Genomic DNA, 20,286 nt, shown 5'->3' on the forward strand with positions numbered 1-20,286 from the left:
GTTCTGTGGATAAAGAGGGTGTTTGTTCTGCCAGTGATTTGCTGTGATCTCTGAGCAAAGCTGATTTCATTTGTTTCAGTCCATCACTCACCAGTTGCTTAATACATCTTTCTGTCCATCGTTCTATAAAAGTGCTATGATAATTTTCAATTTCTGAATTCCATAGGCAGAAAATCATAAAAAGTAAAACGTTTAAATATCTTTAGTTTCAAAGTTCTGTATTAATTACAGTGACCAATTTTATTTATATGGTCACATATCCGTGACCAATATTTTGAGCGCAGTCGTGTTAAAAGAGAAACTCTTCAGGATTAATTTTCTGGTGCTGTGTGCAATTGTGCCTAATACTTATTTAGCACCGTGCACATGGTGACAAAAGAAAGTCCTTGGGAACATACCTGTTGAAGGCCATACGCTTGGGAGGAGTTTCCCAGGACGATTTATTGATGTGATGTCTTCCCAACACCACAGTGGACGCTTGCCTGCCAGGACAAAGCAAGACTTTCTTGATCTGTGAACATCTTCCAACTCATTGTGTCCTTCTTGCTGCTGGTGTGTATCCAGCCACGTTGGCCACGCATGGCGCCTTTTTGGGTGGTACCACGAGCTCTCAGGATGGTGGGGGCACGGGTGTTCCAGGGAGAACTTGGTCTCCGCAGGCAAAGGATTGTGCTCATCTGCTCCTGCTTACAAAGCTTTTGCGACTGCTGTCCTGTTTTCCTTTAGAGTAGATGTGTTCTTGAAATGATGGTGTTGCTAAGTTATTACTTTGTGCTTCATGTATCTTGTCAATAATGCATTTTTACCATGGTGTATTCCCCGTGCAATATGATAAAAAGGGGGAAAAAAATGAACACAAGTATCTGCTGTGTACTTGCTACCAACATGACACCGAGAAGTCTTCTGGGAAGAATCTTTAGCAACTGCAAGTTTCAGCTCCTTGCCTTGAACGCTGGACAGAAAAATGTCAATAACCTAAATCTTTCACAGCCAGTTTTGGACTTTCTACTGTGGTCATTATTCACACAAGGAACCCTGTAGTCTGTAAGGAAGAATGTATATAATCAAACTCAGAATCAGAACAACCACTACTTAATTGAAAAACTGGGGCTTTCAGCTTGGGAGACTTCTTAAAGTCACGAGCTGCAGAGATTGGCACAAAGTAGACCAATTTGTCTCAAAGTCAGAACAACTGTTCCCTGCAGCTCTTCACAAGAGGGTGGGTATTTTATTGAGGTCCAACCCTCCTTTCTCCTCTTGCAGTAACATTTATATTTTGTAAAACTCATCATGTCTTCTTCTCCATAAAGCAACAATTCTTTGTCTTATGAAGTATTCCCTTGTCACCCCAGTGGTTCTGTCACCATCCTTTAAAAATTTCTCCACTCTTGGTTTGGATAAAAGAGAGCAGTGCTGGCATTTGTGTGCTGTACCCTTTGTTTCTGAGATGTCCCAAGGCCGTGGTGACAACTCAGAAACTCAGAGATAGCCACAGAAGTTGTTACAGATGCCATTAATGAGAAGCCGGTGTTTATGCACAGCCCTTCTGCTCAATATTTAATGTATAACACTTTGTATTGAAGGCAGCCCATTATAGAAAAAAATGTTGGTTTTATGTTTCAGGTGCAAAGATGGATTGAAAGGATTTACATACTCTGCGCTGAAGTAAGTAATGTTTCTGTGAGTGTGTAGCTGCATTGTGTGTAAAGAGTGTTCTTAAGAAAAATCATGCTGTTGTAAAACCTTTCCAACTTTTGGGGTGTACAGCATCCGTTGAAGAAGGCATAATATGCTAGCAAGAGAGGAATCTTTTCGTATTTGGGACATTTGTTAAAGGAAATGCAGGCATATAGTTGTGTGGTTTTGATGGAACATTAATCTTTTTCTTAAACTGGGATTTGTGATTGCCAGTATTCTTCTGGAAGCAAATGGCTGCTGTGTTTTGGAGTTGGGTTTTTTTGGGAGTTTATTTGCTGCATTTGCAAAATGTTTAATGAATACAACAGCACCTGGGTAAAGCCTGAATTTGTCGCGTGTTCGTTTGAAATATCCCCAACATGCCACTAAACCTTATGTCTGCCATTGTGGTCCAGGCTCTCCTGAAATTTTCTTTGCAATGGGACCTTCTGGTGTTACTCACTCATTTGCTGTAGTTATACAGAGTTCTTCTGGTTTCATGTCTTGTGTTAGAAGCAGGAAGACATGTTATCCTTACCTTTCCCTTACACACTCTGTTTGTCTACCAGTCGGACAGCCCAGTGCATGGATGGTGGCAACTCAAGGTGAAGAAAAGAGATGAAATCAAGCTGTTGTTGGTAGCGGGAAATATTTTATAGAGTTTACAGCTATGAAACAGCCGTGGAATTTGATATAAGTTGCCAATAGTTAAATAATTCAGTCTGTAGTCCAGAAATACGGACATGAAACAGGCCTATGGCACTGCGCAGAGACAGTGCTTTCTGAAATCACCAGTTCACAGTCCCGTGTGGAATGACAAACCTTTTACACCGTCATCTCCCTCAGCAAGACTGCCACAGTGCAGCATAAATTGGATTATAGTGCAAAGTGTTAGGAAACATCTTGCTGTGGTGTCCTCTGTTGTCCTTGATACACAGTAATTCTACACCTAAGATGAACCCCGTTATATTGACACTGTCAACTTCTGGGTGAAGAAAGAAGGCTGAAGATGAAGCCAAGAAAAACAAAGTTGATGCTCTTGGTAGGAGTGAAAACATTTTGAAGATTTTACAAGATATTTTATAAAAACATCATACTAATTGTAGACCTTTGTATAACTCCGTTTTGCTGGAGATAATCGAGATATTCCATGGGCTGTTTTATTTTCCAATTTAGCATTTTTCCTTTGTACGAGAGATGAACTTCCTTAGTAATGTCCTTGTTCCGAGTTTAAAAAAATTCCTGGCAGCAATTGTGACCATTTTCTGAAGTTTAAATATATGTTGATGGATGTTGATCTTTTCAAATAGATACAATGTTTGGCAGCTGTATAGAATTCGTTTTCCTTTGCAGACCTGTGGGTAACTTAAAGCTTCTCTTAAAGACTTAGAGACTTATCTTGGACTTTCATGTATTTCTTTGTTTTACTTATATAATTGCTGTTTCATTCTGTTTTATTTTTTTTTCTTTCAGGTTTATTGTAGGGAGAGAAGAAATCCCCACTCATTCATTTTCACCTGAAGCAGTGTTTTCAAAAGTGGATAGAAAGATAAAGCGTTGTGAAAAAGTATCACAGCCAATGAACATACTGGCTATAACAAAAAAGCTTATGGACAAAATGTGAGTCAAAGAAAGTAAAATAAAGCAAAATGGATCATAGCTCATTTTAATATTTTTTTATGTTGTATTTGATAATGTTTTGTATTACTTGTGCTTTGCATTTAAGTGTTCTGCATCTCGTTTTTACTGGGTAGTTAGCAGTGACAAATGATGAACTCCCATGAGAGCAAAATTTAAGACCTGTATAGCAATGACTTGCAACGTGCAGTTGTCTAACAAGTGAGAGTAAATTCAATTGATTCTGAGTGGAAGAGCCATGGTTCTTTTTTTGGTAGTTTTCAACAAAACCAGCTCATGGCATGGTTCTGCTGGCACTAATAATGATACTGAGGAGAGGAAATTGCACAGCGGCAGACCTGGCTTAGGTCCCCATAAGCGACCATAACATCATGTTTTTTGAGACCTACATCCCTGTAAAGCATGAAAGGAGAGCTGCCTAGAAACAGGATTGACAGCACGGGGCCTGCCTCCACTGTCAAAAAACAGGACACTGCAAAGCAAAGAGTCTAAAACTGTTTTTCATGAGGTCAGAACTAGACATCTGAAGTTGGTGGGTTAGGTTCCCCACCCAGTCTACAGGATCTAGTTTATTGTCCTTTAACATGAGCTTGAAGAAATGATGTCAGATAGCTTTACAGTCTAATAATATTCAGATGATGTACTTCTGCTGTGCTTGACTTGTCCGCTTCAGGTATGTGGGGTATCACAAGGAATCATTTATATACAGGGAAGGTGGAATAAAAAATGGACTAGGAGTCTGTTCATACCACGCCTATGAATCCTCACTTCCATTGGTATCTCCAGGAGTAGTTTTATGACCAGAACTTTACCTGTTGACATGCAGGAGAGAAATGGGTCTTCCAAGTGCATTGTCTTCTCAAAGTACTGGTTTTTCTTCCTTGCTCAGACAGTGAACAAACACGAAGTGACCTCCATTCCTTGGTGACTTCCTATGATCTCCTGTGGTGTTTAATTGAAAAATAAGAGGCACGCCAGCAGTGGCTTTTCAGGCACATCTCTTGGGCAACAAAAGATGTACAAGGAAAGACAGCTGCAGCCATATACAGATACTTTTAGCTGAATTGCTTATACCTATTTTGTCTTAAATACCTCTTATTTGGTTTGCTGGAGATAGTTCACAGCTCTTCTGTTCATTAAATACAAGGAACAGGGGACTGTGGTAGAAGGGCATTTTTTTGTTAAGATTTTGCAACTCCCAAGTCAGACATTCAGAAAACTTTCAATTTTCAGTCCTAATGCTATCACAGTTTTCTCTTCCATATGGTTCTTTTCAGTATAATTGAGTCTAAATGCCTGTAACCTGATCACATTCTCATTACAATTTTTGCTACAAAAACTGACCTCACAGATGATTTATGGCCATTAGACTTTATAGTACACGATTCAATACTTCCAAGATATTTGACACAGTATGTAAACTGTGGAATTTATTTTGCATTAAAACTTAAATACTTGGCTGTAGCAAAATGTGATGTTTAGACCTGGTATGACATTACTTCTTTTAATTCTACATAGTGCAGGGCTAACAAGAGTACAGTCCACATGTCCCACCATCCCAAGCCAGTCTCTTTTAAAAGGTCAACGTCAAATTCTCAGTCTGAAGGAACTACACAGTAGAAGAATTAGCCCAGAAGTGACAGTCTTTTAACTGAGAGAAGTCTCACAGTGTACCTCTCTGCCTTTGCATGTTCTGCCTTGCCCCTCAATGAACCTTACAATGGTATGAAAGATGTAAGGACACGGATAGCGAGTGCTTGGTCAAATATCCTTCGAGAAACAAAGAGCAGAGGTGAATCGGGAAGGGTCACTCACATCTCCCTGTTGGCCACAGCAGAGAATTTGTTCTTTAATTTTGGATTTCTTGTGTAACATGGCAAGGGGCATGATCCAAATAAATGTGCAGACACTTCTTGCTGTACAACTAAAGTATTGTTAGTTTTTATTATCCTTTTATGGCATCGTAAAAGTTCACAGTGCCCTCCAATGGGTAATGGGGAGAATGAGTGGTGGGAAAAAAGCACTTTATGTATTTTTAGGCAAGAAAAATTTATGAAGTCTCCTGTCGGTGACGCTGAAAACAGCTATGAGTTAATAATATGTGTTTTCTTGTGCTTTTTGCAGGTGCGAACATGGCCCAAGGCATAGATGCTGTAAACACTATGGAGATAATTGCATCTCATATTGTATTAAAGTAAGTGCAAAGAAAGTTAGGTTGACAAACTCTGGCAAAGACAGGGTAAAAATATTCAGCCTGAAAAAGCATACGCTTAAGAAGTGAGGAAGGAGGCTGCTACTCATTCGTCTTCTGTTGAAAACGTGACAAGTCTGGAAACAGATTTTCTCAATTTAGGACGGGGTGGTGGTGGGGTTAAAGTTCTCGGCTCTTTCAGATGAGCCGTAGTGAATGAATAACATAAAATGTGTGGGAAAAAAATGGACTAGCGAGTGAGGAAGTCGTTTAACTATGTCATGCACTTCACGGCTGAGCCCACTTGTGGCTCCACCCGAAATCGAGCACCTGGAATGTGGTGGTTGGGCGGGCGGCGTGGCTCCAGCGCACGTGCAGCTGCGCGGGTCTGGCACACTGCTGCTGGCGCGGGGCTCGCTCCTCCCTTCGTTTATTTTAAGGGCTCAGGGTAACGAGAGATTGGACACAGTTGCTGTGCCCAGGAAGAGCTGCTTGTGTCCGGTGGCATAATTCATCCTCCATTATTAGTGTGATCAGCACATTTATTTATTTTTTTTCCGGAGGAGTACTGTGCAGGGATTTTGGCCAGCATTGAGTTGGCACAGGTGGTACCACCTGCCATGGCTGTTTTAGGAGTTGGTAAGGCTCCAGAAGATGCCCATCACTTAATAATTTAACCTTTTTTGTATATGGAGCAGCAAAAACAGATTTGAGTATCTTCAGATATTTTTAATACACATAACTTTCAAAAATAACTTTCTTTAAAATTTTATGTACGTTTTATGTTATCTCAGAAGAGCTTTGCTTAATTTGGCATAAGAAACGATCTAGCACAACATTTATTCATGTATGTTTATGAACGTGATCATTTTGTGTTGACCACTCTTTAACACTGCAGTATGCTAGCGTACCGCTGTGTGACATGGATGTAAGTTGCGCAGGAGCTGACAAGATTTGAGATGGTGCTTAAGTGTTCTGATGAATTACTATGAGAATATGAAGTAGGATATTCACAAATAGTTCAGGATAGTTATGTCACTTTTCTGGGGAACTAGGGTTGTTTAGCCTGGAAAAAAGGAGCCTGAGGGGAGACCTTGTCCCTGTTGACAGCTACCTGAAAGGAGATTTTAGTGAGGTGGGTGTTGGAAAAGACCTCTAACATCATCTAGTCCGACTGTCAACCCAACTTTATCATGACCACTAAACCATGTCCTGAAGTGCCACGTCTACATATATTTTTTGACCCCCTCCAGGGGTGGTGCCTGTGCCACTTCCCTGGGCAGCCTGTTCCAGTGCCTCACCGCTCTTTCAGTAAAGAAATTTTTCCTAATATCTAATCTAAACCTCCCCTAGTGCGACAAGAGCCCCTTTCCTCTTGTGCTATCATTAGTAATTTGAGAGAAGAGACCAACACTCACCTCACTACAGCCTCCTTTCAAGTAGTGATGGGACAAGAGGAAACAGCCTCAAGTTATAGCAGTGGAGGTTTAGGTTGGATTTTAGGAAGAAAAATCTTTGCCAAAAGGGATGTCAAGCAGTGGACCAGGCTGCCCAGGGAAGTGAAGGAGTCACCATCCCTGGAGGTCTTTAAAAGATGTGTAGATGTGGTGCTGAGGGACATGGTTTTGTGGTGGATCTGGCCTTGCCAGGTTAACTGTTGGTCTTGATGATTTTAAAGGTCTTTTTCCAACCTAAATGATCCTATGATTCTGTGACAATCCTCATGCATTCTGTGCTGCATGCTCAGCAGGCAAACCTATACGTACCCTCATAACACAATTTTACAAGCGCCATTAGAACAAAGAGATGAGGATTTTCATTAGAACACTCTGAGTGGAACTGGTGCTTCTTCTGCACGGAGAGCTGTCATAACCTGCCAGCAGCGTGATTGTGTGCCTGTGACTTCACAGGTAAAGAGCGAGATGATCTGACATTTATGGAATATATGAGCTTGAAATGCCTTGAAAACAGAAGAGTGACCAAGAAATAGGAGTTAGTATCAATGAATTACTCTAGTTGAGAGACCCAAATCTGATTCCAGATTGTGAGCTCCTCTGATTACAGTAGACCAGCCCCACACTACTCTGTCCTTTCTTAGGTGAATGGAAAGACATGTTAATGATGAAAAGAACAGGAGGAAAAAAGGGGGGTTACTCAGGAGTCTCTGTCCTCTTCACTTGTTTGTTCAGCATTTTTGTTCACATTTCATAAACCCTTATGAAAGGGATGAGAGAGGACAACCCAACTGCCAGTGGAGCTGAACTAAGGCTTCAACTGACTACAAATAAATTAAAAGGCTTTTAAATTAAAAGGCTTTTATAAGGCTTTTCTCTCTTTAGAGAAACCAATTGTGCGTTTGAACTATACTTCATTCTTGTACCAGTCTTGTATGGTATTTTGGTATAGGTTATTCTAGACTACAATTAGATAATTCAGGAAAATATCACTGAAGTGGCAGCCAGATCTTGGCATTTCATGCCTTTTCTGTGACTCTTATTTAAAGTTAAACCATGAGTGAAAATTTTGAGGGGGATATATTTGGATTTTTAAAGATCCGAAATTCTTATAGCATTTTCAGTTCTCTCTGTGGCTGTTCCTGAAGTTGATAAGTAATAACTGTCAGCTGACATGATTTGAGCATGTATTTGTGATTCCATATCTGTAAGGGAGCTTTCAAATATGATAATGATCTGATGAGCTGCTTATTGCCCAGATTTCCCCCGTGTGCTATATTTTCCCTTAACCTTGAACATTTTGCCTTCTCATTGTCATATCTATGCTTTGTTATTGCATGCTTTTTTTCCTTCTGTTTTATATTTAACTGCTACTGTACAGCCAGAACAGATTTTAAATATCTTAACTGATTAATTTTAAGTATCTTAACTATTTCCTAATATATTGCAGCAGGTTGGCTGAGTTTGGTATGTTACTGAACCCTGTGGGCACACACATGCTTTTCTGAATTTGGATTATAGCCAATATCTTGAATGTATTATTAACTTTTTAAGAAACCTATTTCTCAAAAGGAAAAAAAACCCCAAACAACACAGCTTTATTCAATGAGTTTTGCAGATGTATAGTTTTGCTGTGCTGCTGCTTCTGGCTGATCTGTGTCCCAGCACAAAAATCTCTGTGGAGAAATGGCTCTGGGCGCATTTATGCTTGTTACATTGTCCTGTGTATACTCTATCTTTTCTACCTCTGTTACCATTTGAGTTCTTTTTATGGAAGAGAAAACTTACAGTATTGTGCATTGATTATAAGTTGTAACACTTCCTATGACTCTGGAAAAAACCTGTAAGTGTGGTGTGGATTCATCTGGTTGACATGAGCTGACCAGAAGGTTTTTGTGCAATACTTACTGCTATGTGGTGCACATCAAAACTAAGCCTTAGTCTTTCAGTTCAGCGCTTTAAGTAGGGTAGTCATAAAAATAAAATCACAGATAAATTTGAGTGTTTCCAGTTGAAATTTAAATGTTTCCTAATGCAAGTGTTCCTCACCCCATCAGAGTAACCTTTCCTACAGCTGAGTGAAAAAGTCAGACATGTGGTACTGTTGTGTGTTCTCTGGTTTGGGACTTTGTTCATAACTGCTAGTTTTAGGACTTTCATTTTATATAATACTGCCTGGTATCACAATCCTTTTATTTTTTTTGGAAGACAAGGGCTGTGTACTTCACACTCAGGTACCTCTTCCTTTTAGAGGCGAATATACATTCATCGCAATTTTGTTGACATTTTTAACTACACAAAATTGACTGCGTTCACATCTCTGCCTTGCATATGTTTCGGTAGGTATTTTCATTGCACAGTCAGAAAACACTGAGTCATTAGCTCTTCAGTATGTAGAATTTACATACCTTTAAGAGCAGCAGAGTAAGAATTGGAAACTTTTAGTCCATAGCTACTGGTTCACTGGATGACACAATATATTTTCTTCCACTTGATTCTCATAGACCACTTCTTGAGTAGCAGGGAGAGTAATAGCTTCGGGAAGAGTTTATTACTGAATGTTTAACCATAATAAAATTTTATGAGCTCTGTGATGCATTAGAAAGTTCTGACAGAAGGAAAAATGTTTTGAGTTTCTGAGTTTGAAAGGTTGCTCCATTGAACCCTCTACCAGTTATTGCTGGAACTGGAATTGTCTCAGTGTCCCTGACTATCTTCCAAGAAGTGAACTGCAGAAATCATGAGTACTGGGTGCTTGCCTTATTTGCCAAGGGTGAATGCACAGATAGTTTTCAGATAAAGCATCTTCCAAACAAAAGAAAGGGATAGGTTTTATTCAGAATTACTAGAGAAGTTCAGCCATAGGGTAAGAATAATGTTAGGAAGCTGTGAAGGAAGTTACAAGAAATTGGGGAGAAGAATTTGGAAAGAGAATCTCAGTGTGGTTTTGTGACATAGTATAAAAAAATAGATCTGTATCCAAGGTGCAGTAATAAGAATAACTCATTGGAATTCGTTGGAACGCGTGTTATCCTTTCTCAGTAGCTCTGCACGTAATCTCCTTTCCAGTTTTGCCGTTTGTCTCGCTGCAGGCGTCACTCAGCCTCCAGTTGGGTTGGGAGAAAGTCCGTGAGCATGAGCCAAGCCATCAGGGTCAGTTTCTAATTCTCACACTTTCTGAAATTTAGTTTTTGTGGACATTTTCCTCTTTTAGTGCGTTCTCCAGACATTTGAGCGTAGAAGTGCTCTTTTTTTCCACCACATTACTTTCCTCTATATACCAATTTGTGGTTAAAAGCTGGTCAGTAACCTGGAAATGAAGTCATCAGGTTTATTTCGAAGGACAGAATTTTGGAACAGAAGAGGTTTAGAGTTTGTCCCTTGGGGCCTTTAAGATATTCACAGAAATTAAAGGAGAGTAAATTGTCTCTGATTTTATCACCTTTGCTATTTTACAGGGGAATCAGGAGGAAAAAAAGGGTCTTGACCTTGAAGATGGGAATGCATTTTCCTTAGTATCTGCGAAGCAGGTTTTAAGCCACTCAGTGTAGAAAATAAGTACTTCTATAGATGTTTTTACTTTTCGTTTTTCTGAATGTGTCTTTTGACCCCAAAATCTTTCTTTCTTTTCTCTAGGGCTTCGTTAGGATGTTTAGCATCGGTTACCTGATCCAGTGTTGCCTTCGGATTCCATCCACCTTCCGGCATCTGTTTACAGAACCATCCCGGCTACTTTCCCTCTTCTACAACAAGGAGAATTTCCAGCTTGGAGCTTTTCTGGGATCTTTCGTTAGTATATACAAAGTAAGCTTGTAACATACAGTAGTGATGAACGCAGTATTCCATGTGTTCTTTCCTATAATTTCTGAATAAACCAGATGGATTTTGCAGCACAGTATCAAGATCAGGAGATAGGCAGCACTTTAGAGACAGCCAATTCAGATTTCAAAGGGACTTGCTGTTACACGAGAACATTTTAGTGCAAATGCAAGTAGTGACTGCAGTAGCAGCAGTGTTGCCAGAGAAAAGCCATTTCCAGATTTTTTTGGCTCAAATATCCGGAATTCTTACTTGATGCTAAATAGCAGGAGATTGGAGAACATAATATCATGTGCAGCTGAGGAGACATTGCACTTACACATGAAAATCTACCCTTCGACACTGTTATAAGATGACAGATTGCAAACTGATACACATTCATACAACATTGTTGGAATTAATCTAATTATGTTTACTTATGCCAAGAGAGAATGTGACAAAGCACACACCCTAAGGGAAAGTATATTGTGTAGTGCAGTGCTGACGTGGCTTTAGCACTTTTTTGTTCTTAGTCACACATGTCATTTTTCAACTGCCACTTCACTTTGCAGAGTTAAGATAGTTTGGTATTATTCAGGATTAATATCACTTACTGATAATTAAAAAAGCAAGTGTAATTTGTAAGCAAAACAGCATTTCACTTGACCCAGTCAGATTGGGAGACAAGAATTTGTAAGGTTAGAGAGTTTAAAGTTTTTGATGGCAAGGTGAAAATGGGCTGCTCAGAGTTCGTTTGCAAACTAAGTTTTTGCTCAGACTTTAAGAAAAGAGCCTTTAGAGAAAACAAAAAATATTTAAATTGCAAAAGCTTTGATGATTTTGATGTCTTTTAAAAGCTCCAACTGCAAGGTGTAGTTTAGTTCTAGACATACTCATTTTATGAGGGTCACATGTTTACACTTCATTGTACTTGGCATATACGTTTGAGGCTGCACCTCGAATCTTGTGTTCGGTTTTGGGCCCTCATGAGAAGAAAGACACTGAAGTGCCTGAGCATGTCCAAAGAAGGGCTGGTGAAGAGTCTGGAGAACAAGTCTTATGAGGAGCAGCTGAGGGAACTGGGTTGTTTAGCTTGGAGAAGAGGAGGCTGAGGGGAGACCTTCTCACTCTCCACAACTATATAAAAGGATGTTGTAGTGAGGAGGGGGTTGTCTCTTCTCCCAAGTAAAAAACAATAGGATGAGGGGAAATGGGCTCAAGTTGCACCAGGGGGATTAGGCTGGATGTTAGAAAAAGATTCTTCATGGAAAGAGGGGTGAAACATTGGAACAGGCTGCCCAGGGAAGTGGTGGAGTCACCATCCCTAGAGGTATTCAAAAGACATGTAGACGTGGTACTTTGGGACGTAGTTTAGTGGTGGACCTGGCACTGGTAGGTTAATGGTTGTACTCAATGATCTTATAGGTTTTTTCCAACCTAAAAGATTCTATGATTCTACTTTCTGTTGTTGTTTGTGTTCCATAACTTCCACAGATTTGGGTTGCATCATATTTTTCTTTCAATCTGAAATAAGCGTGTATGGCAGCAGAGATTCTAGTCACTCCAAAAGACTGGGCCACGGGCAAAAGTAAGGAAATGCTTGGTACATTTTGAACCCAAAGGGACTGCATTATGGACTACTTTTAAAATAAGTCCTTTTTGTCCCTAAAAGCAGTCCAAAATGCCATTATAGGATAGTATCATCTGTACTATTAAAATTTCGTGTTCCACTTACTGTTAGTTAACGTCAGTAAACATGGTTTTGGCCATGCTAGCCTGCTTACCTTTTTTTAATTAGTTTAGAAGCTTGACTAGGAAAATTGACTGTCGTAATTGAAGTAATTGTCTTTTAATTTTAATGTATTTTTCAAGAGTGAGTTCATGCGAGGGCTACTGAGATGATTTGAGGACTGGGTCATACAGTGTGTGAGGAGAAACTGGGAGAACTGGGTTTTAAGCTGGAGAGAAAAGGCTCGGGGGAGTTTTTATTGCTACCTACACTTCTTGGAGCTGTGCAGTGGTAGGATGAAAGCTGAAATACAGGAGATTCCAAAGAAATCTAAGGAAACACTTACATCCAGTCTGGCCTGAGCAGCTGTGTATTGTTGTTTGTGTCAACAACAGGTTATTGTGTGTTTCACTGTGTCTTTTAATCATACACCGTTCTAACTTGTTAGATTAGTGTGGTCTCCTGGTTCCAGAATTTATGGGAAAAATCTCCAGGATTTTGGTGTGCAGTTGAAAGCAGACTTTATCATGAGAAAGAGCCTACAGCAAATGAAGGTGCTGTGAATTCAAGATTGATACTCAGATTGGATTGATCTGCTCTCTGATTTTGAAATAAATGGTAGTGAGAACCTGTTAATTGAAACACTGAGACATTTCAGGTACTGTGGATTATAGGTATTACTACATGACACTCTTAATTCATACTATGTGCTGCATTGCTACATTATGGAAGAATATCTCCAGCCAGTGTGTTATGAAAGTGAAGTAACTAGGGCCAACCCTGCTCTCTGTTCACTTGCAGGGCACAAGTTGCTTCCTGCGCTGGGTGCGGAACCTCGACGATGAGCTTCATGCACTTGTAGCTGGTGAGTCCATGACAAGAAGTTTATATCACCTCTGTCTGCAAACTTATCCGTCCCCTCGTTCCTTTTTCAGACTTTTGTCATGAAAACAGGACTGTGTACATCGAGGTTGTGTCCAAGGGGCGGTGGTGTTTCAACTAACTTCAAATAAAGAGTTGCAATTAAAATTGTGAGGCAAATTCCATCAAACGGTTTGGTTTTATAGTTAGCTTCAAGGACAATGTGTTACTGTATACACAAATGTGAACTTGTTCTTTATTTTCCAATCGTAGCGATGCAAGATAAAAATACCGACACTTCCATACGTGACAGAGTACATTTTTGAAAGAGTGGGCTCCACTGGATCCTAAGAAGGACCCTTTTGCCCTGAACATTGTGTGGAGGAGCAAGCCCTTCCCTGCTCTTTGTGCGTCTGTCACATGTTGGAAACTCGGAGGTCTCTCATCCTTGAGGGAGCTGAGCTACAGATATATTTCAGGCTTTCAAAACTGCCTTTTTCTAATGACATAAACCTTATTTTGATGGGGAGCAACAACTTTGTTGTAGCAACAGAAAGCATGATCTTATGCGGTGTCTGCTGAGCTGACATACCGCAACAGCAAGAGTAAATCACAATCTTAGCAGTACTTTTGTTTTCTAATCGTTACAGGATGTCTCGCAGGAATTTCCATGATGTTTTACAAAAGTACCACTATCTCTATGTATCTGGTGTCCAAATTAGTAGAGGTAAGATATTACCCTTGTAAGAGAGTTCTTCATTTTGTCTATTTTTTGGAGGCAGAAAAAGAAAATGAACTTCCCAGGCTTTGTTAGACAATTGTATGGCAGTGCTGTGTTTCTGTACGTGTGTGCCAAGAGGCAGGGCTGGTCTGTGGTCTCCTTTCTTTCTTATTTCCTTTTTTGTGACTCATTTTAAGAAGTCCTTTACCCACTGGTCTCCATGTATATTCTCCGTGAGTTTTTTTTAGTCTCCTGATAGCCCTTTGTTTTGGAGCTTTTGCAGATTTTCTTAAATCTCAAAGTTCCAAGAATGTCTGTTCTGCCAGAAACATAAATCAAAACTAGTCCTTAATTGCAGATTTATTGCCAAAAGCTACAGCTTAACTTCCTGCCTTTGTTCCCTAATTTTGGCATTCAGCAATCTAAGATAACTCAGAATAGCTTAGCTTTTAGTCTATAGCTGAAGTTGTTTGTCAGTGTGCTTCAACTGATTGAATTCTCAGCTTTGCAATGAACTTTGTTCTCATTACAGTTTTTCAGGCCTGATTGATTTCCACGAACTTGGTAAAATCAGGAACCTAGGGGGAAAAAAAAGAGTTTGTAGAGTTTGGGTATGTTGATTATACTTTGGTAATGAGCTTTTGACTTCTCACTGTGCTTTTTTTCCATGAAATCAGGACTTAGTCATGGTTATTTCCCCAGCAGCACCACTGGAATAAGTTGGGAGCATTCTCTTACTATGCCTCATCCCCAAATGACAAAGCTTTCTCCTGCAGACCTCGAGGGCCTCATTCCTTAGTGATACTTACCCACCTCTGTTACCAGAGCACAATTCATTTCAAAGCATTTAAAAAGAAGAATTTTTTTTCTTAAACATAAAATTAAACAGAGAAAGGGGAGATATACTCCGTTTATTCTTGCTTCTTGTAATCCTAGATGAAGCTCTGTAGGTAATTCACGTATCAGTTAAAAAAACAAATCAGAGTTATCCATATTGACTTTTAGAACACCAGTTGTAAAAAACAATATTATCTTGTATTGCTGATGGTTTTCTGTGGACTTTGAGACATTGTGGCTGCAGAGAAATAAGAAAAGTGCTGTGTGTTCTTTCTGTCTTTTTTTTTTTAAGTGTTTTCTTTTTTTTCTTTTTTTTTACTACTTTTATCATCTTACGCAAGCCAAGGGTAACTGACTAGAGGGGCGTGTGCTGCTTTGGAAGGTCAAGCTGTGCTCAGGAAAATAAACTTTACATGTTTTCTCAGAAAGAATAGTATGTGATTTCAAGCTGTTTAAGAACAGTGAATATTCACTTTGTTGGAACGGTTATTGCATTTTTCTTTTGCTTTTTAAAATGAAGAATTTAACGTAGCAAGCTTTCCCTTTTTTTATCTGTAAGATACGTACTACTCTTTTAGCACCCAAGCTGTTGCTAGGTCCTGTTCTATACATTGATACCCTCCTATTCTGTTGATCTGGGATAACTTCTATGAGCTCTCTCAATGTGTCACATTTCTGGACATAGACAAAAATGGTTTAGCATTGGTTAGTAATGTTGACATGTTACTTAGAAAAGGTAAAATAAGAAAAAGATAAAAAGCACCTTTGTTATGGTTTGTTTAGCATTTCTTGTTTATTTTTCCAGACTATATACTTCAAAGGCATTGAAGCAGGAAAGGTTCCCTATTTTCCTCATGCAGACAGCATCATCTATGCCATTTCTACATCAATATGCTTTCAGGCAGTAAGTATGGTGTTTTCTGACAGGATGTGAAGTTCTAGTTTAAGTCGAATGTTGAATGAAATGAGGAGTACAGTGACACAGACAAGGTGTCTGATGTAGGGATTCCAGAAGGATGCTGTGAGCCGGGCCTCCTGCATCCTGCTTTTGAGTGTCACAGTGGGAAGGTCATTTCCAGGACTCAGACTTTTCATATGCTTGTGGCTGAATACGTGATACAAGAATTGAATTATTTGGAAAGGATCTCAAAATGCATTGCCCGAGAAGATGAACATAAACGTATGGGCTTTCATAGGCTTACAAACAGACTGTTTCTCAAGGAGACAAATATTTTATGCTTTTTTAATCAACTAGAAGTTTTCACTTTTGGCTAAGTTTAATTTGAGTTGCCTATTTGAAAAAATCTGCAAAAATCAGTAAGAAAATCTGAAGTTACATGTTTGAAACAAGCTGTAGCTTGTTAATTATATGCCTTTACCCGTGGTTCTTTTATTGCTTTATCAGCTAGAAAAACTCATTTTCAGTGGTACCCGGATTACTCTGCTGTTCCACTACATCCCTCCATTTCTAGACCTTCTGCTGATACATCCCACTGGATGTTTTCTGGACCTTCCTAACTATATGTGCTTTTTATACCCCTCCAATGAAGAAAATATAAAATGACCCTAAAGCAGTCTTCTGCTGTCTCATGCTTAAGAGGACAGTTCCACTCCTCCTCCTTATTGCTCCCATATATTTGGGAATATCTCTCATTCTAGCATCAAAGTGAACTGATATTATGTGGGATGTGCCTGAAGGACTAGCAGCACTGAAATCTCCAAAATAATGTTGGCAAGGACCATCATATGAGACTAACAGAAATAAAGTTAGTATGAGGAAAGAGGAAAGGATTTTTCATTACTTAGTAACTTGTTGGAAAAGGAGCCAAAGACTGGAAATAAATTACTAGGTTTCTGAGGAAGGAAGGAGAAACTAGCTAAGGGATCTGTGCAGAGATGTTTGGTGCTCCCTGTAGTCATAAGCGACCTGGAAAAGTAATGGAATAGAGAGAAGACAAGGATTTTGGTTATATGACATTATTTAAGATATGTTAACATGAAGTATTAAAACTGGCTACGCGAAACGGTGGGTCACAAAATGCAGTGAGTGGGAGATAAAACAGCAGGTAAATTTGGCATCCACGAGTGCAAAATGATGTCTGTAAGAATAATAAGGATTATTGTTGCTTTCTCTGCAGTGAGATCTAGGTTATCTGCCACCACTTGTGAAAGACAGTCTTCTGGAAGGATCAGCTTGTGCTAGTGGTGGTGATGGAGAGCACCAAACTCAGCTGTGGGCGGTTTGTCTGCTGACAGCGCTCGACCTTGGCAGCTGATCCCAGCTGCTTTGGTCCATGAAACATGACAGAATTTAAAAAAAAAAATTGAAAATATCGCTGTATTTTCATAACTCTCACTTGACTGGTTTTGGCAACATAATGTTGATGCAGCTTTCGCCTGATGCTGTCAGCTGGCTCTGACAGAACATTCTCCTTGCAGGCTGTCATGGAAGTTCAGAACCTGAGACCTTCATACTGGAAATTTCTTTTGCGACTAACAAAGGGCAGGTATGTAATGAGGGGTGTGTTGTGACTTGTCTAAACACATCATGGATCACAGTGAGCTTTCTGTTCATTCGCTGTCAGCAGCAGGGCTGTAGGAGTACGTATGGGCTAATTCCCTGAGCGTTCACTTTGCTTTTCAAGCGGTTTCCAGTCTGGTTGAAGGTCTTTGCTGCTGAAGTGACAGTACTAGGCTTAGTCTAATGACAGGAGTAAAGACTTAAATCTGTTTAAGGCTTTAGCAGATGAGAGTTTTACTTGAAGGCTTTTTTGTCTTTAGTTCACTCAAAGGGTGGAATGCTTTAGAATTTCAGTGGAATATGAAGAATCCAGTAAAAGCTACACAGGTTAAAGAAATCACCGTACAGTGATCAGCAGGAGTGGTATTACTACCTGTTTAAAAGCACTACTGGAAATGTCAGAGTATTTCCTAAGAATACTTTGAAGATTGAATAGTTTTTATGAGACATCTATTTACTTGGGAAAGGCTTTTTTTTTTTTTTATGAAAAATTTTCACTGATTATAACCATAATTTTATATTGTAATATCTTACTGGATATTTTTCTCTTATTTGGTGCAGGGATCTAAAATTCTTACCTTTTAAAATAGACTTTGCTGTAACTGATTTACAAAAATTTAATGAAGTGTGCGCTACTATACTTTGGCAGAAACAAAGCGTAGATTAGTTTGTGAATGGGATTGTGTTAGGGAACACTTATTGTGACTGTAACAGGAGAAATGGGATCAGGGGCCAGGCCTGGGAGTGTGTTGAACCGTCCCTGCCCATGACAGAGTACACCCCGAGCTGGGCATGAGGTGACACGGGAAGTTTCATCTAAACATGAGGAAAAACTTCTTTACTGTGAGGGTGACAGAGCCCTGGCACAGGCTGCCCAGGGAGGTTGTGGAGTCTCCTTCTCTGGAGACTTTCAAAACCCGCCTGGACGCGTTCCTGGGTGATGTGCCCATGGCAGCTGGGGTTCGGACCAGATGATCTCTTGAGGTCCCTTCCAGCTCCGACAGCTCTGGGATTCCGTGGCCCCAAACACTGCTGGGCATCGTGAGAATCTTTCCTTGGGCTGCCCGGAGGCAGAATGCAGGCAGCCTCTGAGGCTGGGCAGACACGATGCCGGGGGTGACGTCTGCACTTTGGCTGCATTTTTCCCTCGTGCTAATCCTAAGATTGCTTTAGCTGAAAGAGAGGAGGGAAAAGAATTTCTGTTTTACTGATTTATTTTATGTAAGGTAAATCTTCATAATAGTCATTAGGACACTCTCAGCATGGTGGCAGATTCTTTTGACATTTCACAGGTCTTTCACTCAACAATTTTGAAGACTAAAGAGATGGAAATAGATTGTAGCACCCGTGAAATTGTTATTGGGCAGGCATGGCCAGAGTTTGAGAGGCTGAGTTGAGAAGAATGTGTATTTTGTTTTAGCTTTTATTTGTAAAGTTAAAAGTAGAATGTTACTCTCTCCTTCCCCTTTTCCACAAGTTGTGTTATGTAAAGTATATCTACACAAAGCATTATTAATCGGATTTTTCAATTTTATTTTATTTTTTAAATCTGCATTGAACAAGATTATAGATGTGGTGTTGGGGGATATGATTTGAGGGTGAGCTTATGTAGAGTAGGGTTAAATGGTTGGACTCAATGATCCCAAGGGTCTTTTCCAACCTGAATGATTCTGTGATTCTAAGATGAAAAACTAGTAGGCTCTGAACAGTGCAGGCTGAAGCCTGCATTTCAAAGATTTGGATAGTCTTTCATGAAGTGAAATAATATTGGTAATTTTATAAATAATTTATTATTTTAAAGAATATTTTGGAATAGTTTTATTTTTTCAGAAGTAAAGTAATAATTAGTTCATTCTCTCATGTCTCTTTGTTTTCAGGTTTGCTCTCATGAACAGGAAAGTTTTAGATGTATTTGGTACTGAAGCATCCAAGAACTTCAAGGATTTCACACCTAAGCTTGACCCAAGATACACAGTTGTACCACCAGAGCTACCGCTAGAGCTGTCTTGAAAACAATCGGTTATCTTGCCATTGAATGTGATCCGCCCTTTGTCCTGAAAGGTTAATAAACTTAACAGTCGTGTATATGGAGGAGGGCTTGGGCTCCACTTCAGTATTATTTCAATGAGAAATGCTTTTTCCCAATCAAAAATACTGAAGCTTTGCAGGAAGGTGCGGCTTAGTGATTAAGTCCCTTCCGCACACAGAAAATATTTCTGGATTACTGTAGTTGGCTGACAGTACAGTAGATTCCTGAATGAATTAGACAAATGAGTAATATATTTAGAGACGTGAAACATAAATATGCGTAATAATTTCAAAAATTCTGTAGTTCATACCAGTAGAATTTTTCTTGGTAAGACTAAAAGTAATTTTTAATTTACACAGGAAGGCAAATGGCATAGTTTAGGTCCCAAATTTTGCCTGATCTTAAAACCGTTGCAATCAGGTGAAAATGCCTCCTTGGCTTTCTAAATTGCGTCACTGATTCATCTCAGAAGAGACACCACCCACTCATTATTTAAAATAAGAGTGTTTTTACACGGCTTCGGTTGCAAAAACGGGGCATTCCTTCTGAAAAGAAAATGTGTATTAATTCAGAAAGCACATTCCAAGGCCGTGAATCCCGCCGGTGATACGGATACCAGACAAGGAAAGCAGGGAGGCAGCCCGGGGGGTCCACTGCGCCACCAGGAGCACCAGGGTGTGGTGGCCGGTGTCTGCCACGTGGAAAATGACAAAACCGTCAGAGGGAGGAATGAAACGTCCCAGCCTCTGCGATGGTGCTGGAAACAGCAGTTACAAAAATAAAAAAGCCAAGAACAAAAACAACAACCGAAAAAATTTCCCCAGAATATA

The 20,286-nt window shown here is 39.7% G+C and overlaps 1 protein-coding gene across 1 annotated transcript; it reads left to right on the plus strand.

Annotated features, from left to right (window-relative positions):
• Positions 1-1,623: 1,623 nt before the first annotated feature.
• On the plus strand, positions 1,624-20,001 carry TMEM135 (transmembrane protein 135; the record flags this gene model as incomplete). Its single annotated transcript, XM_009869953.1, has 9 exons — positions 1,624-1,665; positions 3,151-3,297; positions 5,440-5,509; positions 10,597-10,764; positions 13,289-13,352; positions 13,999-14,075; positions 15,712-15,810; positions 17,346-17,413; positions 19,305-20,001. Coding segments are annotated over 9 exons (868 nt in total), but the record flags the coding sequence as incomplete, so codon positions are not given.
• Positions 20,002-20,286: the final 285 nt, after the last annotated feature.

Source organism: Apaloderma vittatum, unplaced genomic scaffold, assembly GCF_000703405.1.
Source record: "Apaloderma vittatum isolate BGI_N311 unplaced genomic scaffold, ASM70340v1 scaffold7175, whole genome shotgun sequence".
Taxonomy (NCBI): domain Eukaryota; kingdom Metazoa; phylum Chordata; class Aves; order Trogoniformes; family Trogonidae; genus Apaloderma; species Apaloderma vittatum.